The 23000-nt window shown below is 39.6% G+C and overlaps 1 protein-coding gene and 1 pseudogene across 2 annotated transcripts in view; one reads left to right on the top strand and one right to left on the bottom strand.

Annotated features, from left to right (window-relative positions):
* Nucleotides 1-23000, bottom strand: part of LOC127366456 (NACHT, LRR and PYD domains-containing protein 3-like) — a 53492-nt pseudogene that overhangs the window by 3344 nt on the left and 27148 nt on the right.
* The window catches only part of LOC127366462 (uncharacterized), a 50629-nt gene that overhangs the window by 11309 nt on the left and 16320 nt on the right, over nucleotides 1-23000 (top strand). The window contains exon 11 of one of the 2 annotated variants that reach the window (XM_051405402.1): nucleotides 17628-17684. The exons of the other annotated variant lie outside the window; for it this stretch is intronic. Within the exon in view, the coding sequence (XP_051261362.1) occupies nucleotides 17628-17651 (24 nt within the window). The 3' untranslated portion in view covers nucleotides 17652-17684. Of the gene's footprint in view, nucleotides 1-17627; nucleotides 17685-23000 lie in introns of those variants that run through there. 2 annotated transcript variants of the gene reach the window in all.

The following is a 23000-nucleotide window of genomic DNA, read 5'->3' as shown; positions in this document are numbered from 1 at the left end:
ACTTACACTTCCTCAGACCAGGTTTCATTGACTGTGATCCACTATGGTCCACCCTGCAAAAACAGTCAGATCAGCACTTAGGAACTTTAATGAAAACTGTCATCAGTGTTTGTGGAATATCCAGAGACATTGGTTCTGTTAATATTTATATTCTGAAGTGTAATGTTTTATAACTGTAATCACCAAAAACTAAATTAACACAAGTTCAGAAATGAATATCTCAAAAGGTGAGAAAAAAAACTAAAGATTTCTGCGATTAGTTTTATAAATGTATTATTTTTTTGCTTATTTGGGCCCCTGACTTAAACTCAAACCACACCCTGACCCTTGTCTGTCCCTACCTGAGAGTTTCCAATCTCCACCTTGGATCCTCCCGACCATCAGAAAGCATCTTCATTCCCGATTCTCCTGGATGATTGTAGCTCAGGTCCAGCTCTCTCAGATGGGAGGGGTTGGAACTCAGAGCAGAGGCCAGTGAAGTACAGCCTTTCTTTGTGATCAGACAGCCAGACAGCCTACACACACACATACACAGCAGGGTAACAGAAACAAATACTGTACTGGGGAATACAAAAAATATTTTTCACTTTCTTTAACATTGTGTGTTAATTGACCCTTCCTAAGCCCCACCCCTTTTTGTTGCTCCAGTAACAGCCTCAGTCAAAACCTTCATCAACTTTCTCTTTTCTTCAACTTCAATATGATATGTCCTAGGCTCGTCTATGTAGGAAAGACAACCACATTTTAAGGGTTGAAAGGTAAAAGTAACAAATATATAATCACATCTTAAGTTAGCTAATGAAAGCAAAATGTCACTCTTTGAAGTTAGTGTACTTCCCGAAAACTAGAAGACCAATTAATTGCTTGGACATACAGTAACACATTGATGAATCCTGACCTGAGAACCTCCAGTGTGCAGAGTGGATTCTGCAGTCCAGAGCAGAGCAGCTTCAGTCCAGAATCCTGCAGGTCGTTGTTACTCAGGTCCAGATCTCTCAGACTGGAGGACTGGGAGCTGAGAACTGCAGACAGAGCTTCACAGCTTTTCTCTGACAGATTACAGCTACTCAGCCTAAAGAAGCATTGGCAACAAACAGAAGCTGTAAGAGTTTTTTATTTTTCTATCTTAATATATTAAATTCATGTAGTTATCTTTTAACCTACACAGCTTTGGTGGACGCTTTGACAACTGGCAGCAGCCTCAGAAGAGCATCCTCTGAGGAAGAGTATTTCCTCAGGTCAAACACCTCCAAATCTTTTCCAGATGATAGCAAGATGAAGACCAGAGCTGACCACTGACTAGGAGAGAGTTTTTTTGGGCATAGACTTCCTGAACTCAGGGACTGTTGGATCTCTTCTTCTAGAGAAGTGTCCTTCAGTTCATTCAGACAGTGAAACAGATTGATGCTTCTTTCTGGAGATGGATTCTCACTGATCTTTGTCTTGATGTACTGGACTGTTCCCTGATTGGTCTCTGAACTGCTTCCTGTCTGTGTCACCAGGCCTTGTAAGAGGGTCTGATTGGCCGGCATTGAAAGACCCACAAGGAAGCGAAGGAACAAGTCCAGGTGTCCATTTGGACTTTGTAAGGCCTTGTCCACCGCTGACTGGTAGAAGGGTTCAGATCTGTTTCTGAACAATTTAGACAACAGGGAAGTAGATTTTACTTCTGACAGCAGATTGACACCAGAGTTAAAGAATGTCAGATGGACATGAAGAGCAGCCAGAAACTCCTGAACGCTCAAGTGGACGAAGCAGAACACTTTGTCCTGGTACAGTCCACTCTCCTCTTTAAAGATCTGTGTGAACACTCCTGAGTACACTGAGGCTGCTCTGATATCGATGCCACACTCTGTCAGGTCTGATTCATAGAAGATCAGGTTGCCTTTCTGCAGCTGCTCAAAAGCTAGTTTTCCCAGAGACTCAATCATCTTCCTGCTCCCTGGACTCCAGTGTGGATCTGTCTCAGCTCCTCCATCATATTTGACGTTCTTCAGTTTGGCCTGAACCACCAGGAGGTGGATGTACATCTCAGTCATGGTTTTGGGCAGCTCTCCTCCCTCTCTGGTCTTCAACACATCATCCAGAACTGTAGCAGTGATCCAGCAGAAGACTGGGATGTGGCACATGATGTGGACGCTTCGTGATGTCTTGATGTGGGAGATGATTCTTCTGGCCTGCTCCTCATCTCTGAATCTGTTTATGAAGTATTCCTCTTTCTGTGGGTCAGTGAACCCTCTGACTTCTGTTACCATGTCAACACACTCATGAGGGATCTGATTGGCTGCTGCAGGTCGTGTGGTTATCCAGAGGCGAGCAGAGGGAAGCAGTTTTCCCCTGATGAGGTTTGTCAGCAGCACATCCACTGAGGTGGACTCTGTAACATCAGTCAGGATCTCAGTGTTGTGGAAGTCCAGAGGAAGTCGACTCTCATCCAGACCGTCAAAGATGAACACAACCTGGAACTCTTCAAACCTGCAGATTCTTGCTTCTTTGGTTTCAGTAAAGAAGTGATGAACAAGTTCCACCAAACTGAACTTCTTGTCTTTCACCACACACACCTCTCTAAAAAAAAAAAAAAAAATAAATATTTTTTCCTGGTTGGGTTTTTTTTCCCCCCCCTCCAAAATAAAATTTTTTTTAAAAATTTTTTCCCAAACCCAACCCCCCCCCTTTTTCCCCCTTTTTCTTTTTGGTCCTCCTTTTCAAGGAAAAGTTTAAAAAAAATTTTCATTTTTTTTTTTTTTTTTTGTTTGTTTTGTTTTCCTGTTTCAATCTGTCTGACCTCATGTTCATCATTGACCTCTGCAGTCCCTCCCTCTGTGATGTAGAGCTCTGTGTAGATCTGGTTCAAAAGAGTTTGACTTCCTGCTTTAGCAATCCCCTCAAACACATACTGGAACTTCTTCTTCAGGTTAGATTTGAGTTTACAGCGGCACACTGGAGCAAGAGTTCCTACAAGGAAAAAATGTAATCCAAATATTGTATTGAATTGTACACTAAAATTTTGTATATACATTATTAATAAGTAGTAATTAATGTGCAGGCCAATTTATAATGTAGTTCAGTCTTGAGATTCAGAGCTGTAGAGGACTGTTGGTCTCCACCAGTGCTGTGCATGAATGTGCTAAAAGAGCACCGTTCACTGAAGCTCACGTTTTTGGTGAACGGTGAACTGATTGTATCTTTTGTGACAAATGAATGAGGATGTGAGCTTTAATAACTTCTGCTTGAAATAATGAAGATCACGCACTGTTCAGTTAAAACTATATCAAAACAGAAAAAGGGAGTACACAATGCCAGGTGGAACATTCTGGGAGAGATATTATATCGGAGCACCGTTGAATTTTAACTTTTCTTTCCTCTGTTATATTTATTAAAATCTTCTTACTGTTTTGCAAAGAGATAGCCAGCTCCTCCTGCTTCATTCTCCTCATGAACTGCAATGTGATCTTCAGAAATGCATCTTTGCTGCTCATCTGCTCTTCGTCTTCACCATTATCCTCGTCTTCACACTGTAAGCATTCTGGATTATCTCGACTCAGAACCTTCTGGAACTTCTTAAGCTCGTTCTTCACAAAAGTAACAATGTTCTCCTCAAGAAGCTGGAACAAACAAATATTAACTTAAATTTCAGATGTATGAACTTAATTCAGCCTAAATTTGTGTAACACAACATCAGCTCCATCTGTCAAAGACCAAAACCACATATTTAGTATTCCCACATTTGCAGTCAATACACTCATGAATCGGGATTGTATCTTTGTGAGACCAACATAAAGAACCTCTCTCAAAATGCCGGTCAAGGCCAGTGAGACTGTTACTGGCAAAGCTACAAAAGCAGTTTGACTGTCCAACAGGAAGTGACATAAGTCCCAGTCACTTCACATCACACTATTGAGGCTTGTTCATGCGTTACACTTGCTCATAAATTCTCATTTAGCAAAGGTAATGTATAATCTTGCCAGGCAGCTGAACATCAAAAAATCACTTGAAATGTAGGGATGCTCGATGTTGGCTTTTCTGCCGATATCCGATATTCCGATATTGTCCAACTCTCAATTTCCGATACCGATATCACCCGATACCAATATATGCAGGCTTTTTACACCAAAACTGTAACAACATAACATATCTCCTATTGTGGAATTAACACATTATGCCTAATTTTATTGTGATGCCCTACTGGTAGGGTGGCCATTTCCTTCACATCAAAAAGGAGGACACTTTGCATATACGGGGACACGCAAGCAGATATTTGTTTGGTATGATCCGGTTTTAAATGTTAATGTTTTTTCACCAGATTACATAAAGGTGCATACACATACCACATAGCTAATAATAAATATACAAGATACAGCTCATGACAACGTGCCCTTCCAATTCAGATTACATAGGTCTAATAAACATCATACAGAAACTGTTCTGGATCTAGATAAAGAGTAAAAAAATACAGCACCTTCTGTTTCAGATGCATAGGCTTTGCCTATACATATGAGTATGAGCATTTTCAGAATTTCAGTCCGACAACCGACGTTAGCTCACGTTAGTTCTCTGTCACTGAGAGTTTGATTGACAGCCTGGTGGTAACCTAGCAACTGCGGTGATCACGTGGTGAATCAACACATTTGAATATTAAAATTAGCCATGTGTTGATAGGTCAGGACATGAAAGTGTAACTAATGAAATTACTTATATTGACACACATTTTTAGCCAATAAGTATTAAACTAACGAGGTAATGTGCCAAAAGGCGACCTTTTATTATTTTTTTGCTTGTTAGCCACGGTTAGCAACCAACCAGTCTAGCGTAGTTGTTGTTGTTGTTATGCGTCATCTAGCGTGCACCGGTAAACGTCCCATGCTGTGTTCATGCAGGCTCGGAAATGCTGAAGCCTACAGAACAAACATCGGTTATAAAAACCCGATACCGATAATTCCTGATATTACATTTTTTAGTGAATATCGTCCGATAATATCGGAGGGCCGATATTATCGGACACCCCTATTGAAATGCGAAACAAACTCAGTTTGTGGGGGATTTTCTTTCCCTGAGCAGCATACAACGCTGAGACACAAATTGTCTGCTGGATTATTGGATGAGATACCCAGAAGGGCAACCGTTACTGTTTGCATCTACAGAATGTTAAGAGACCTGGGTAAGTAGACAGTTGAACCCAAGTGCAATAATAATAAAATACAATAATTCACCCACTGTTTTCTGTTTGATGTGTGTCAAATATACAAGATACAATCTGTACACACTAGGGATGTCACAAGAACTTACTTGGTTATCAAGTCAATAACAAACTTTTGAAAACCTGACAGTACTCATTTTTTTGCAAAAATACTGTAGTTGGCCATTAAACACCACAGGTAATATATATATACATACATATATATGTATGTAATGGGCTATTTTTAATATATTATGTATAAAAAACATTAGGGAACAGCTTTAAATATGCATTGCAGAGCTATTACAGGAACATACAGGGATTGGATCAGGACTCTCTACTAATTGCAGTTACTAGTTAAAGGTGGTACAGTACGCACCATAAATATAGAGTCCAACTCTTTTTGATGACCAGTCAAATCCTCTGACAACTCCTGGTGATCTCTGTGGAGAAAATATGATCCATTAGTGATGAAGACTGGACTGTTTTTATGTGTTACTCAACACAGAACAATGTTGGGTAGAAACCTCATACACAAAACCAAGGTTTGACAAGAAATGGAATACTGTGTAGAAATTATAGTACCAGAAAATCATTTGTATTGTGATAATTAATGTTATGTGAATGTGTGGGTCTCAACCACCAAACCATATTTGACCATGTTACGTTGCACTGTCAAAGATTAAATTTTTTTTTTTTTACTTTCACACCATGTGTTGACCAAAGGTCTTGAAAGACTTACAGTGAGCTCATAGTTATGAAACATGTCAGGACAGTGATACATTTTCTTTTCGCTCTGCGTGGTATTATAATCCTGGGCAAAAATCCGATCTGATCCTTGGACATTATTGTGCTTGTGATTCTGTGACACTTTTCTGTCTTAAAGAACAAAGACAAAATATAAGGTGATGATGTGACATCACATGCGGGTGTGGCGGTGGATTGTCACCCCCTGCAGCAAGCTCGTCAATAGCACTTTTATTTCAATATTGTGGTTATCACAACAACCTTAGTTAAAGGACTAGTGTGCAAGATTTAGTGGCATCTAACAGTGATGTTGCAGACTGCAGCTTCCTCGTTTCACCCTCCCCTTCCAAACGCACAAAAAGCACGAGCAGCCATATCTGGAGCCAGTATTTTGTTTGTCCATTCTTGGCTACTGTAGAAACATGGCAGAATCCATGGAAGGCAACTGCTGCCTCTGTAGATAAAAACAGCTCATTCTAAAAACAGAACAATTCTTATTTTCAGAATCAATGATTCTAAACTAATAAAAACACTGTTATGCATATTATATTCCATAACTTCCGAAAAATCCTCCTAAATATTACACACTGGACCTTTGAAACATACATGATTAATCAAGCATTGACATAAGACATAGAGAGTTTGTGCTAAAAAAGGGCTTTTGACATACTTAGAAATTGAATCTTGCTTTTTAAAATTAACAGGCTGGCTCATGGACCAGTCACTCTTCATGGAGACACAGCTTGGTTCAGGAGAATCTGCTCTTTCCAGCTCAGTCCTGAAACAAATAGAGCATTAACAAATGACACAGAGAATTTATGAAAGATTTGTGCTTAAAAATTCTGTTGACTTACTTACTAAAAATGTGTTAAAAACTGTTAAATTGAACATTGACAAAAGACATAGAGAAGTTATAGAGAATCTGTGCCCAAACAGTTCTTTTGACATACTCAGAAACTGAATCTTACTGTTTGAAACCAAGAGGGATGTCCATTGACATGTCACTCTTCATGGACACACAGCTTGGTTCAGGAGAATCTGCTCTTTCCAGCTCAGTCCTAAAAGAAAACAGAGCAATGACAAAAGACAAGTTGTTGGTTGTGGGGCTCAGTGACTGTTACCACGCACAGCAAACAAATTTGACTATAGTCTGTCAGAGCTTTTTTGTACTATTTCTCTTCATCTCTGGACCAAAGGTCTTGAAAGTTTTACAGTCAGCTCATTGTTAAATGCACAATGATACATTTCTTTTGGCTTTGTACTCCAGTACATACACATTTAGCTTTACTGTACTGTACTGTACTGTATTTTGTGAAGAACGGTTCAGACATTCATGATTAAGAAAGACCAGTAGATATCATAGATTAAAATTATGAAAAGAGGTGTAGAGGGAATCTGGCCTTATAGTGTCTGAGACTGATCTAGTACTTTTGAGCAAGAAGTTAAAGAAGGAGAAAGAAAGAAATGTTATGTAAAGAAACAAAGTTATCAGTTGCATCACATTGAAGGAAGATTAAATATTGTTATAAATAAGTTTGATAGGTGGACGAGGCAGATCAGTGATTACTAAAAGACTAGCCAATAAACAATGCAGTAATGTTAGAGAAGTATAATATAGCTATACCCCTTTTTTAGAGAATCTGTGCTCAAAAAGTTTTTTTGACTTACCTATAAATTGAATCTTGCTTTTTAAAATTAACAGGGTGGCCCATGGACCAGTCACTCTTCATGGACACCAAGCTTGGTTGAGCAGAATCTGCTCTTTCCTGCTCAGTCCTGAAAGAAATAGAGCAATAACAAAAGACAGGTGTATAAGTATGTGGAACTCAATTAGTTACCACACATAGCAAACCAAATTTGGATGAAGGTCTGTGAGATCACAGAACATAATCAAAAATGTAACAAGGCTCATGACAGCGCTCTGAGCTCTGGCATGGACAGTTCTTCATCTTACCTCCCAGGTTTGGTCTGGCTGTCATGTTCCTCAGACAGAGTGGTGATGGAGGGAGGGACTCCCTCATCTTCCTCCTGAGGTTGACTCATGGTAGAATGTACACCTTCACACAAACACAACATAATTCTGTAGTAAATGGACTGCAGTTCATATATTGCGTTTATTCAAACTGCTTTACAATTTGCAATTGGGTTGGCAATTGTGAATTTCCCCTTGGGGATGAATAAAGTATTTATTTTATCTAATCTAATCTAATCTATTTTTTGCAAGCCAACTGTATAAATAGGAAAGTCTGTCCCTGACTTACAGAAGGAGTGATGAAATTTGCTCTTTCAAAATTAACAAGTGCTAACATTCCTCAAATACAACCTCAGGGGGGCTTTTAATGTGAGGCACAAACAGTCCTCAATTACTTCTTCAGGGGATTTTTATAAGTTCATCTTATGATTATTGATATGATATTAAACTACATTTTACTCAAACATAAGTCAACCATGTCAGAGGATAGTCTCCTGTAATATAAAGGCTTCCACCCATATGGTCAAATGACTGCCATCTGCTGGATGGATCACTGTAAACTGGTCTCATGACTGCTGACAAGCTGCTGCTACCCACTTCCTCTTTATTCATCATGCTTTATCTGAGACTTTATCTTAGACATAGACTTTATCTCTTTCCAACATGCTCAGTGTTCTCTTCTCCTCACATTCAGACATACGGTATAAGTTTCCCCTGCCAGAGTGCTCCAACCCTCTGTAATGCTGAATGCTGACTCTGCTTTTATCAGCTGGTCCAGTTCACTCACTAATAACAGCTACAGACCCACATCAGTGTGACACAGGACTCACTTACTGTGTCAACATATCAGCTTTTTATTATCATTTGAATTTCATTTCATATGAAATGAGAATGAGAATCTTCCTCCTGAAGAGGATTATGTAACAAAGATGAACCTGGTAGTCATTCCTTCTACAATTACCCTGGTTTGATCAGTTTCTTGTACAGATGTTAAATACACTACAATAAAGGAAACATTAGGCAAACACATTTAACGGACCCGGTACAGCACCAGCAACATTAAAACACACCGAAACATCCGTATGAAACACTACTATTACCTTTACTGCGCTGGTAAAGACTTAATCCGACAGAACATATAAAGTGAAAGTACACACCTCAGTGTACTTTACAAGGAAATAACGGGGTGTGACACAAGGTCCTGGAAGCTATCACAGAGAATCTGGATGTTTACGTCGGTCAGGTGTTCATAAAATATTTTACATTAATAATATTGAAATTATAACCACATACACGGACGTAATTTGGGGGGGGACACAGGGGACATGTGCTCTGCACTTTTTCAAAAGGCCGTTTTGGTCCCCTGCAGCTTGTACCGTCCAAAAACAATGTTACGCTATAGTAAAAAGAGACCCGTCAAGCACTAGGACCAAGCGGAAAACGGCCGCTCAAGCTGAAGCCTGTTTCCCTTAGGTTAGACCCGCCCACAAGCTCCTGATTGGCTCTGCCGTTTCTTGTGTGATTGGCCGTCCCCGCTGTCACTCCATCTTGCTTGCACACCGGTCTGCTCGTCTTGACTACTTAAGTATCTCAACTAATGTCACTCACTCAGTGCTTTACCTTGCCGTTATACAGACTTTCTGACAGGAAAGCTAAATTAAATCCCTCTTTCCTCTCCGAAACCTTGCTTTACTTTACTTATAACTTATAACACAACAAAATGTTACTCACAGACAATATATGTATTTAATAAATACTTACATTTAATTAGTTTTTCTTGTTGTGGATTCTTATACTTGGATTCTTCTTATTCTTCTCTCCGTTTGCGCGCCAGCTACCTACACGTAACTTCTGGGGCACTGAGCCTACTGTGCTAAAAAATTAGCCAATGGGGACGCTCTGCTGATAAAGCCCGCCCACCCGAGAGAGATCGCAAAGCCGAGAGTCAGCGCAAAAGTCTGAGCTTAGAGAGAGAAGCAGAGGGAACCGTAAACAAAATAATGTCAATATTTTACACTATTTGACAAATTATTTGATTGCAAGTTCTAAGTTTTATTTTTGAAATTAGTTTTATGTTCTGTCAAATTCCTATTTTTGTTTGTTTCTTTTGGCACAAATCTAATTCCATATATAGCCAAACGCTAAGGGCGCCGTCTATCTAGGGGGCGCCACAATGGGGGAAGGAAAAAAACAAGGTGCAACTTTCAATATTTTTATACTAAAACTAGTTGGTGCTATTATTTCTTAGTATGATAAAAACCCACATTAATTTAACTGCATAGCAAAGCCTATTAAATAATAATAAGACTTTATTAACCCCCCCCCGCTCTCTGAGAGATGGTTGAGTTTCCTGACGATGTTTTTTCTCAGATGTTTACTTATTCCTCTGCCTCCTTTATTGATAATGGTTCTTGTATTAAGTGTAGTTTATTTACTGCGCTGGAGGCTTAGCGAGTTAGAGGAACAGTACCACATCACAGAGATATCTTTAGCCGCTATAGTTAGCCAGCCCCCAGTAGCCGGTGTGGTCCGACCAAAGGTAGCTTCTGTTAGCCGTCCTCCGGTAGTTCCTCCGGTAGATCCCGAGCAGCTGGGAAAACAGGGACAGTGGGTGACTGAGCGAAGGAAGACTAAACCGCAGACGCCCACAGTTCACCACCAGCCCATTCACGTTTCTAATACATTGTCCCCACTCAGCGATACACCCGCTGAGGAACCAACTCTGGTTATTGGCAGCTCCATAGTCAGAAACGTGAAGTTAGTGAAGCCAGCGGCCATAGTTAAATGTATCCCTGGGGCCAGAGCGGGCAACATTGAATCATATTTAAAACTGCTGGCTAAAGATAAACGTAAATACAGTAAGATTGTTATCCACGTCGGCGGTAATGACACCCGTTTACGCCAATCGGAGGTCACTAAGATTAATGTGGAGTCGGTGTGTAATTATGCTAAAACAATGTCGGACTCCGTAGTTTTCTCTGGACCCCTCCCCAATGTGACCAGTGATGACATGTATAGCCGCATGTCGTCATTCCACCGCTGGCTGTCGAGGTGGTGTCCAGAAAACGATGTGGGCTTCATTGATAACTGGAAGCCTTTTTGGGGAAAACCTGGTCTGATTAGGAGAGACGGCATCCATCCCACTTTGGATGGAGCGGCTCTCTTATCTAGAAACATGGCGAAGTTTATCTCTAAAACCTGACAGTCCAGAGTTAGGACCAGGAAGCAGAGCTGCTGTCTTACACACTTCTCTGCGCTTTCTTTAGAACAGTCACCCACCCAAAACCCCATAGAGACTGTGTCTGTCCCCCCGACCACCTAAACTATTTAAAGGAATAAAAACAAGAGGAGTTCAACATAAAAATCTAATAAAAATTAAAACCAACTCCTCAGTAGCACAAAATAAGAGAATGAAATGTGGACTGTTAAATATCAGGTCTCTGTCTTCTAAAGCTGTTTTAGTGAATGAATTAATATCAGATTATGATATTGATTTACTTTGTCTTACTAAGACCTGGTTGTCCCACGAGGAGTATGTTAGCCTAAATTAATCCACCCCCCCCAGTCATATTAATACTCACATTCCTCGAGGCACAGGCCGAGGAGGTGGAGTAGCAGCCATATATGATTCGAGCGTTTTAATGGACCCTAAACCTAAACTAAATTGTAATTAATTTGAAAGCCTTGTTCTTAGTCTTTCTCACCCAAACTGGAAAACACTGCAGCCAGTTCTATTTGTTATAGTGTACCGCGCTCCTGGACCGTACTCTGATTTTATATCTGAATGAGTTTTTATCAAGTTTAGTCCTTAAATCAATAAAGTAATTATTGTAGGTGATTTTTATATTCATGTGGATGTTGACATGACAGCCTTAGTAACGCATTTATATCATTAATAGACTCAATTGGCTTCTGTCAGAGTGTAAATAAACCAACTCATTGTTTTAATCACACTCTTGACCTTGTTTTATCATATGGCATTGATATTGAACATCTAATAGTCTTCCCACATAATCCTTTCCTATCTGACCATTATTTAATAACTTTTGAATTCATGTTGTTAGATTATAAGCCATTAGGCAAAACTTCCTACAGCAGATGTCTATCTGACAGTGCTGTAGCTAAAGTTAAGGAGGAGATTCCTTAAGTGTTTAATTCAATGCCATCTCCTGTCTTTGTACTTGTATTATTAGATCTTAGTGCTGCATTTGACACCATTGACCATAATATTCTTTTACAGAGACTTGAGCATCAAATTGGCATTAAAGGAACCGCACTAAGCTGGTTTAAGTCATATTTATCAGATCGCTCGCAGTTTGTACATGTTAACGATGAATCTTCAATAAATACTAGTCATGGAGTTCCACAAGGTTCTGTACTTGGACCAATACTATTTACTTTATATATGCTCCCTTTAGGCAACATTATTAGGAATCACTCCATTAACTTTCATTGCTATGCAGATGATATGCAGTTATATCTATCAATCAAGCCCGATGAAATTAATCAATTATCTAAATTACAAACATGTCTTAAGGACATAAAATCCTGGATGACCTGCAATTTTCTGATGTTAAACTCAGAAAAAAATGAAATTCTTGTTCTTGGCCCCAAAAACCTTAGAGACTCATTGTCTAAAGATATAGTTACTCTAGATGGCATTAACTTGGCCTCTAGCACCACTGTCAGGAATCTTGGAGTTATCTTTGATCAGGATTTGTCATTTAACTCCCACATAAAGCAGACCTCTAGGACTGCCTTCTTTCATTTACGTAATATTACAAAAATTAGACACATCCTATCACAGACAGATGCAGAAAAACTAATCCATGCATTTGTTATTTCAAGGCTGGATTAATGCAACTCTTTATTATCAGGTTGCCCCAATAAGTCCATTTAAACGCTCCAATTAATTCAGAACGCTGCAGCACGAGTACTGACAGGAACTAGAAAAAGAGATCACATCTCTCCTGTAATAGCTTCTCTGCATTGGCTCCCTGTAAAATGTAGAATAGAATTTAAAATCCTCCTCCTCACCTATAAAGCTCTTCATGGTCAGGCCCCTTCATATCTTAAAGAGCTCATAGTACCCTATTACCCCACTAGAACACTATGTTCTCTGAATGCTGGGCTACTTGTGGTTCCTATAGTCTCTAAAAAGTAGAACAGGAGCCAGAGCCTTCAGTTACCAAGCTCCTCTCCTGTGGAACCAGCTTCCAGTTGTGGTTCTGGAGGCAGACACCCTCTCCACATTCAAGAGTAGGATTAAGACGTTCCTCTTTGATAAAGCTTATGGTTAGGGCTGGATCAGGTAAGTCCTGAACCATCCCTTAGTTATGCTGCTATAGGCCTAGACTATCAGGGGATTTATCCATGGTGCACTGAGCTCCTCCCTTCCTCTCTCTTTCTGCACTCATTCATGTCCCATTAATGCATGTTACTAACTTCACTTCTTCCCCGGAGTTCTTGTGCTTTCTCGTCTTGCAGGTTCTTATCGATCCTGGTGGAGCCTCCTGCCATGGTCCTGCTAGATTGCTGTCTGTCTGTCTGTCTGTCTGTCTGTCTCTCTCTCTGTCTCTGTCTGTCTCTCTCTCTCTCTCTCTCTCTCTCTCTCTCTCTCTCTCTCTCTCTCTCTCTCTCACCCCAACTGGTTGAGACAGACAACCACCCACCTAGAGCCGGAGGATCTGTCCTAGGTTTCTGCCTTTTAACAGGCAGTTTTTCCTTGCCCTTGTCTCCAAGGTCTTGCTCATGGTGGTACTGTTGGGTCTCTGTAATTAATGTTATAAGGAGTTCGGTCTAGACCTGCTCTATTTGAAAAGTGTCCTGAGATAACTTCTGTTATGAATTGGCGCTATACAAATAAAATTGAATTGAATTGACAAAAACATTCAATCTAATCTAATTTGCATATCAGAAGAAATTGTACTGTATATCATTCATGTACAGTACAGTGAAAGTAATGCATCTCTTAGGTTTTTCATTTTTATCATTTAATTTTATTCTTGGAATCATTTATTTTATTATTAGACTGTAACACCCAACGGTGTCACTTACTCCTCTTCTCTCTTCAGATGCGCTGTTGAAATATCTAAATCCACCTCCTGCAAATCCTGAGCCATCTACAGTCACCGCCGCTTCAACAGCATCAACTGATCCTCCTGTCGCCTCCACCTCAGAAGAACCCAGTGATGCAGCATCAGGAATAAAGGCTGCACCAATAGACCCTGCTGACTGGCCATCTCCTCTAACTGATGACGTACGAACAGGGTTAGTTCACAGAGGTCCATTTGTGTAGCCTATTTATATTACATTTCTTGTATTATTTATTTCTAATTTATTATTTTCTTGTTAACTGTTTTGATTGAGCACCTTGTTTCTCTAAAAATAAAATAAAATGTCAAAGACAACGCTATTTAGTTTCTTGCGTATGTATATAACTGGCAGTGGAATTTACTGCGATGCAAGGGGGGTGCCACCTTAAATCTTGCCTAGGGCGCCAAATTGGTTAGGGCCAGGCCTGACTACTTACACTGAATCAGGGGCGCCGCCAGGAATTTTGGGCCCCATGACAAAAATATCAAATTGGCCCCCTCTGCGCAGCTGTTGTCAACACATCTCTAGGACCTAACTGTCCCAGCAAAAGTTTTACATAACTCTGATTAAAGGCTTGCAACTGTCTTGCTTCTTGTAGTTCATTACTAGTACTAGCACAATATTTACTGCTGGTGATTTGTACATGCATGCAAGTCTGCATACAGTATGCAGTTCACTATTTGATGCAAGATTAAAAGCAACCATAAAAATGTGCTAAAGGCCATCTTTTACAGTCTCAATGTATTTTTATTGTAAAATTTCAAAATGGAAAATTCTCTTAACGAAATTAATTATTATTATTAATTATTATTGTCCAGCATCCAGTACAGACAGTAGGTGGTTGTTTTTTTATTTTATTTCATAATGATCATTATGTGAGAAAATAATTGTTATTAATGTGTTTGAATTTCTGTCGTTAATAAATATTTCATTTTCTTTTTGTAATGGTAAAAAGAGCAAGAGAGAAATCCCCACAGACTCCCTGCAATGATGCTAACTGGCCTGTCATTGAACACAACTTGCTCAGCTTCTTCACTGGGACAGGAGGGGTACAGTGATGGGGAGACTGGGAGGGGTACAGTGATGGAGGGACATGGAGGGTACAGTGATGGGGAGACTGGGAGGGAGACTGGGAGGGGTACAGTGATGGGGAGACAGGGAGGGGTACAGTGATGGGGAGACTCGGGTGCTGCTGACTCATCTGTTGTTAAGTCTGCTAAAAGGGGCAGGGACAATGATTTAATATGAATATGTTGCTAAACGTTTCACTGAACTGATGAAATGGTGATTAAATGTAGGCTGACACTAGTCTGTAGCTGGCTATCTTATTTCCCTATGGACATTAAGCCAACAGGTTAATACCACTCACAGACTATAGGCTCCTTTCTTGGTGAAACACTGGGTTACAGATTGACATCCTTTCCTTTGTCTTTCCTCTCTCTCTTTTCTCTCTTTCCTTTTTTGAAAACCAGATTTTGATTTACTAGTTAACATTGTGATCACTGTAGTTCTGGCTCATCTACTGACTGCAATAAACACCGTCACTGATAAGTGCACCAAGGCAGGACCAAACCATTTCATGCAGATACAGGGGGGTCGGTCAATATGGATGTTTACTTTTTGGTCAGTGGGGATATTTAACTTTTACTGCCAAAAACAAGTAAAAACAAAAAGTTCATTCATTTTATTATTATATTTGAAATATAGGCTATATACTGAATGATGATGGTTTAATAATTTTTAATTAGTTTTTACCTATTTTTTGGGGCCCCTGTCAGTCATGGGCCCTTGGAATTGTCCTAACTTTTCCCCCTATATGGGGCCCCTGCACTGAATTATGGACATTTTATTCAGTTTCTCCCCACCTGTGATATTCCTGCCAGTTTGACCTGCCCACCACTGGGTGGTGCTATGGAAATGAGGTCTGTTTACCATATATTCCAAAAATAAGTGTAAAATTGGTGGTACTGAGTTGGATTGAAGTTGACTAACAAGATGAAACACAGAATTGGGTGATAATGTTTTGCTACATGCTTTACAACCAGTCAAACCAAAAAGGGAACAGTAAACTGAAAAGTAGCAATAGAAAACTAGAAGAACTACTAGAAAACACAGTGAACTGAAAGAGTTAGAGTTTTATTAAAAATACTTGAGTCCCTCCCACCTCTGAAATCAGAATTTCATCATTGACCACATAGGAATAAGACTTGTCTTTTTGCGAACCTATCAGGTGGACATAAATGACTTCCAGGCGGATGTATAACAACACACACACGATTTATTTGGAATGATTGATTGATTCAATAATCAGTCAATCAATCAATAAAACTGACGTTAGCTTGAAAGTTATTAATTGATTTAATTTGAGTTATTATCCTATGAGGTAGCTCGAAGAAGAGTTATTTTTTTATTTTGAAAATGGCACTGATACATAAACTGTAAAGTCAGCTGCTTCAGTTTGTGTTCAATACAAGTAGTATGCTGGTAAATGCTATTTTAAATTATAAAAATGCTATTAAATATTAACTAATTAGGCCATATTGCGAGTATCTCATTGGATTTATTTACATCTCATGATCAGTTCACTACTGAGCCTATAGACGATGATTAAATACAGACCAAAGGACAAAATATATGGAATAAACTGTGCAGCATCAGCAAAGAAATTACAGATGACCAGCAGATACATGACATAAAACATTTAAAAAATTAAAAATAAATCATCCGAGTTAGTTTCTTAGGTTGGAAGTGATGAGTTTAATCATATCTAAATAGTTTACCCCTTGTATTGGCTTCACTTTTGGGACAATTCTGAAATAAAATTTTACTTCATAAACATAAACATATGTTGTCTTTATTTCGATTTCAAACAATTGAGATACAATATATATTTAATGATTGCAATCAGTCTCCACTAGAATACATGGACATTGGAAGTGTGATTAGTTTTTTTGTCATAAGGTTATAATTGACTTTGAAAATTTACTATACTCAAGACTTGGGTGTCATAAATCAATCTTATCTTGGAAAAAATGAATAAAGACCATTCAATCTGTCCATTCTTAGACAAATACGTCTGTGGGGCTCTTCCAGTGGCTGGCTCTTGGGCTGCTCCAGCGGCTGCCTGTGGTGCTCCTTATGGTGCATATTCAGAGTGAAGGCCATCTTCAAATTCACTTTCAGAATCAGAATACTATATATAGAATATATGTGTATGTATATATACATATTTTCTATACTACTACTGTGATGTAGAGGTTTTTATCTCTTTTGTCCCAACCCCTTGATTTGGGTGATGGTAAAGAGTGCGGGAAAGTGAGAGCAAACAGCTTCTCTATGCTTAAATTATAATAATGACATAAAACATTAAAAATATAAAAATAAATCACCCGAGTTAGTTTCTTATGTTGGAAGTAATGACTTCAATCATATCTAAATAGTTGAACTAGTGAAGGAGAAACTCAGCTTTCTGTAGGCGTTTGATGCTGTTAAAATGCTGACATCTGCTGGCCAGCCCTTGATATTGCATTTACAACACATACTTTGTCCCATTATAAAGGAAATGAGTTAGTTATTTCTAGTACTGCATGTAAACGGTTCATTGTGTTATTACACTCTTTTATTCTCTCTTGTCAGTTCATGAAATCCGCCATAATCTGAGGATCCAACAAGAGCTGAATGGAGGAAGAATGTCTTTCAGGAACATAGCTGCGGGGAGAAAATTACATGATGGTAGATTTAAAATAAAAACAACCAGATGATCTATTGTATTTGTGTTTTTATTACGTGCATGAATGCAGTTCAATGAAGCACAGGGTAAAACTTCAATCAAACTCCATGTAACATAGGATTAAAGTTATGGTAAATGGTGTTGCTTTGGTCATTTAAGTGTACATACTGTATATCCATACACTCTATTCACACAGTGGATCTTAGCCTGGCTGACATTATTTATATTTTACAATAATCATAAAATACATGATCATATAACTGTTACTTGAACAGGTTACAGCAGGAATACATCCTCAATCTCCAGTAAAAAATGTAACACCTCATACATTTCACAACATGAAACTACAGATATTTTCTGATGCTGACAATAAAAGAGACCCTGGTTTTGTCCTCTAAATTGGGACTTTAAAAGCTGCATTTCTCTGCCTGCTTTGGATGAGTTTTTGTAGCCTGTTCGGAGGTATTCAGTTTGTAGATTCAGTATCTGAAATGGGACACAGTAAACGCCTATATTGCCTTACATGTAGTTAGCTGACGTTTATCCAAAGCGACTTATAATTATTTCACTCAATAAATGGATTGTAAACTACTACATTTGGAGCAGCAAGTGATAAGAGATTAATAGTGATTGGTAACAGTGGTAATTTCTTTCCAACTCACTCCTCCTGTGAAGGACTCATAAGGAGGGACTTTATAAACACAAGTGCTCAGTGCTCAATTGGCTATAGTAGTGCTAGCCACGCCTCATTAATTAGCAATACAATTACCCTGATGGTGACGGCCTTATAAGAAAACCCGTTTCCACTGACAGCTCAAAACTAAATAAAAATATACAGATCATTGAAGCTGTGTGATTTCTAAAAGTCTTTAAACAGTTTAAGAATAAGTCTCTTAACCCAACATTGTGTTTTTTTGGTTACCCTAGCTTGAACAAAAGAAAATATAATTTGTCTACCAAGAGTACAAGAATACACTAACTGACAGTTACCTGACACAGCACAAATTATTAACACCGATGATTAAAGATCAATACAACAAAAAAAGCTCAAACTAATAGATTATAGTCAGTCACAAAGGAACAGCACATGATTAGAACCAACACAGTAGACAGTAAATATACTGCTTATCCTACTACTAGTACAGAAGTCAGAATGCATACTTGTGCTGCTACAATCTACAAAGAGGTCACATTGATCTATCTAATCCTTTATCAACTGCTACAAAAAGTTCTTATTTGAACAATGTATGATAGGCAAAAACAAACTAGTAAGAGAGAACCAACTCATTATATCCATTAAGTTGATATATTTACTTTTATATTGGCTGTTTTTAAGCTCACCTAACCCTTTGCAAATATGTTTTATGACCAACAAAAATATGTGTTAGTATGATTTGGTCAATTATGACAAATGCTGCTCTGTATAAACCTCTGACTTGTGGTATCTATTCAATTTTTCAATTCAATTCAATTTTATTTGTATAGCGCCAATTCATAACAGAAGTTATCACAGGACACTTTTCAAATTTTATATAGTTGTCATACTGGCAAATTGGCATTTCTACTTCAACATTCTCAAGCTTCCACAGCCTTTTCATTAGAGCTCTCCATGGCTCCCAGGCTGAGAGATGTTGTTGGTTGCTTTATTTTTTATTGATCTGATATCAAATTGATCTGCACACATTTTCCATATTTAGTTTGTATAAATGAAAGAGAAAAAAGGCACCCAATTGCAAGTTTGGGAAATAAATCTGTCCCATCATAAGGCGGCCCCCCGGACTGAACTGTTGGGAGGTTGCTGCTTTTCGGCACCTCAAAGTCCCTTCTGTCTCTGGAAAAGTGATGAGACAATCAGTTGACAGGACATGCATCATTTTTGAATATTTTTTAACTGAGAGGCCTGGTTCTGTACTGAGCAGAATACTTCTCTACCTGAGAGACTGCTCTATGCTATATCACACAAAGACACAGACGAGTTAGATATGTCCATCTTAATCCTGAATGCAGGGTAGACCGGCTCTGTGAATGTGGTCTGGAAGGTGCGGAGGTGGGTCAGCTGACCTGAGGACACACTGTAGAAAGACAGAGTGCCAGCAGACCAGTCCAGGTACACTCCCACTCTGACTGTGGGGGGTGCAGATGGATGCTCTTTTGTTCTTGTCCAGGACAGAGTAACCACTATCAGAGCAGCTCAGACTCCAGGACAGGTCATTCATTCCAAGACAGGACTCGTCACCTTCTCCTCTCCTTTTGATTCCTCTGTAAGTCACTGCTATATAAACCTGTCCTTCATACTCAACCTCCCAGTAACAGCGACCAGTCAAACCATCTGTGCACAGCAGCTGTTTCCAGTAGTCAAATCTCTCTGGGTCATCAGGATACGGCTGCGTCTCTTTACCCACTGTCACCTTTTTGTTGTGGTTCGACAGTACGAGCTTTCTGTTTGCTGTGTTTGGATTCAGTGTGAGTTCACGGGCGTCTGATTGAGAGAATAACACAAAAGATAGTAGCACTTTTTAACACTGAATCGGTCAAAACTTCTCCTCATTATTAAAAAAAATCACACTTACACTTCCTCAGACCAGGTTTCATTGACTGTGATCCACTATGGTCCACCCTGCAAAAACAGTCAGATCAGCACTTAGGAACTTTAATGAAAACTGTCATCAGTGTTTGTGGAATATCCAGAGACATTGGTTCTGTTAATATTTATATTTTGAAGTGTAATGTTTTATAACTGTAATCACCAAAAACTAAATTAACACAAGTTCAGAAATGAATATCTCAAAAGGTGAGAAAAAAAACTAAAGATTTCTGCGATTAGTTTTATAAATGTATTTTTTTTTTTTGTTTATTTGGGCCCCTGACTTAAACTCAAACCACACCCTGACCCTTGTCTGTCCCTACCTGAGAGTTTCCAATCTCCACCTTGGATCCTCCCGACCATCAGAAAGCATCTTCATTCCCGATTCTCCTGGATGATTGTAGCTCAGGTCCAGCTCTCTCAGATGGGAGGGGTTGGATCTCAGAGCAGAGGCCAGTGAAGTACAGCCTTTCTTTGTGATCAGACAGCCAGACAGCCTACACACACACACACACACACACACACACACACACACACACACACACAGCAGGGTTACAGAAAAAAATACTGTACTGGGGAATACAAAAAATATTTTCACTTTCCTTAACATTGTGTGTTAATTGACCCTTCCTAAGCCCCACCCCTTTTTGTTGCTCCAGTAACAGCCTCAGTCAAAACCTTCATCAACTTTCTCTTTTCTTAAACTTCAATATGATATGTCCTAGGCTCGTCTATGTAGGAAAGACAACCACATTTTAAGGGTTGAAAGGTAAAAGTAACAAATATATAATCACATCTTAAGTTAGCTAATGAAAGCAAAATGTCACTCTTTGAAGTTAGTGTACTTCCCGAAAACTAGAAGACCAATTAATTGCTTGGACATACAGTAACAAATTGATGAATCCTGACCTGAGAACCTCCAGTGTGCAGAGTGGATTCTGCAGTCCAGAGCAGAGCAGCTTCAGTCCAGAATCCTGCAGGTCGTTGTTACTCAGGTCCAGATCTCTCAGACTGGAGGACTGGGAGCTGAGAACTGCAGACAGAGCTTCACAGCTTTTCTCTGACAGATTACAGCTACTCAGCCTAAAGAAGCATTAGCAACAAACAGAAGCTGTAAGAGTTTTTTATTTTTCTATCTTAATATATTAAATGCATGTAGTTATCTTTTAACCTACACAGCTTTGGTGGACGCTTTGACAACTGGCAGCAGCCACAGAAGAGCATCCTCTGAGGAAGAGTATTTTCTCAGGTCAAACACCTCCAAATCTTTTCCAGATGATAGCAAGATGAAGACCAGAGCTGACCACTGACTAGGAGAGAGTTTTTTTGGGCATAGACGTCCTGAACTCAGGGACTGTTGGATCTCTTCTTCTAGAGAAGTGTCATTCAGTTCATTCAGACAGTGAAACAGATTGATGCTTCTCTCCGGAGACAGATTCTCACTGATCTTTGTCTTGATGTACTGGACTGTTCTCTGATTGGTCTCTGAACTGCTTCCTGTCTGTGTCACCAGGCCTTGTAAGAGGGTCTGATTGGCCGGCATTGAAAGACCCACAAGGAAGCGAAGGAACAAGTCCAGGTGTCCATTTGGACTTTGTAAGGCCTTGTCCACCGCTGACTGGTAGAAGGGTTCAGATTTGTCTTTTTGAACCATTTAGACAACAGGGAAGTAGATTTTACTCCTGACAGCAGATTGACACCAGAGTTAAAGAATGTCAGATGGACATGAAGAGCAGCCAGAAACTCCTGAACACTCAGGTGGACGAAGCAGAACACTTTGTCCTGGTACAGTCCACTCTCCTCTTTAAAGATCTGTGTGAACACTCCTGAGTACACTGAGGCTGCTCTGATATCGATGCCACACTCTGTCAGGTCTGATTCATAGAAGATCAGGTTGCCTTTCTGCAGCTGCTCAAAAGCCAGTTTTCCCAGAGACTCAATCATCTTCCTGCTCCTTTTATTCCAGTGTGGATCTGTCTCAGCTCCTCCATCATATTTGATGTTCTTCAGTTTGGACTGAACCACCAGGAGGTGGATGTACATCTCAGTCATGGTTTTGGGCAGCTCTCCTCCCTCTCTGGTCTTCAACACATCCTCCAGAACTGTAGCAGTGATCCAGCAGAAGACTGGGATGTGGCACATGATGTGGACGCTTCGTGATGTCTTGATGTGGGAGATGATTCTTCTGGCCTGCTCCTCATCTCTGAATCTGTTTATGAAGTATTCCTCTTTCTGTGGGTCAGTGAACCCTCTGACCTCTGTTACCATGTCAACACACTCATGAGGGATCTGATTGGCTGCTGCAGGTCGTGTGGTTATCCAGAGGCGAGCAGAGGGAAGCAGTTTTCCCCTGATGAGGTTTGTCAGCAGCACATCCACTGAGGTGGACTCTGTAACATCAGTCAGGATCTCAGTGTTGTGGAAGTCCAGAGGAAGTCGACACTCATCCAGACCATCAAAGATGAACACAACAGGGAACTCTTCAAACCTGCAGATTCTTGCTTCTTTGGTTTCAGTAAAGAAGTGATGAACAAGTTCCACCAAACTGAACTTCTTGTCTTTCAGCACATTCAGCTCTCTGAAAGTGAATGGAAATGTGAACTGTATGTCCTGGTTGGTTTTGTCTTCAGCCCAGTCCAGAGTGAACTTCTGTGTTAAGACTGTTTTCCCGATGCCAGCCACTCCCTTTGTCATC

The sequence above is a fragment of the Dicentrarchus labrax genome, unplaced genomic scaffold (genome assembly GCF_905237075.1).
Source record: "Dicentrarchus labrax unplaced genomic scaffold, dlabrax2021, whole genome shotgun sequence".
Classification (NCBI taxonomy): Eukaryota; Metazoa; Chordata; class Actinopteri; family Moronidae; genus Dicentrarchus; species Dicentrarchus labrax.
The sequence above is the reverse complement of the archived record's forward strand: the minus strand, read 5'-3'. Positions and strand labels throughout refer to the sequence as shown.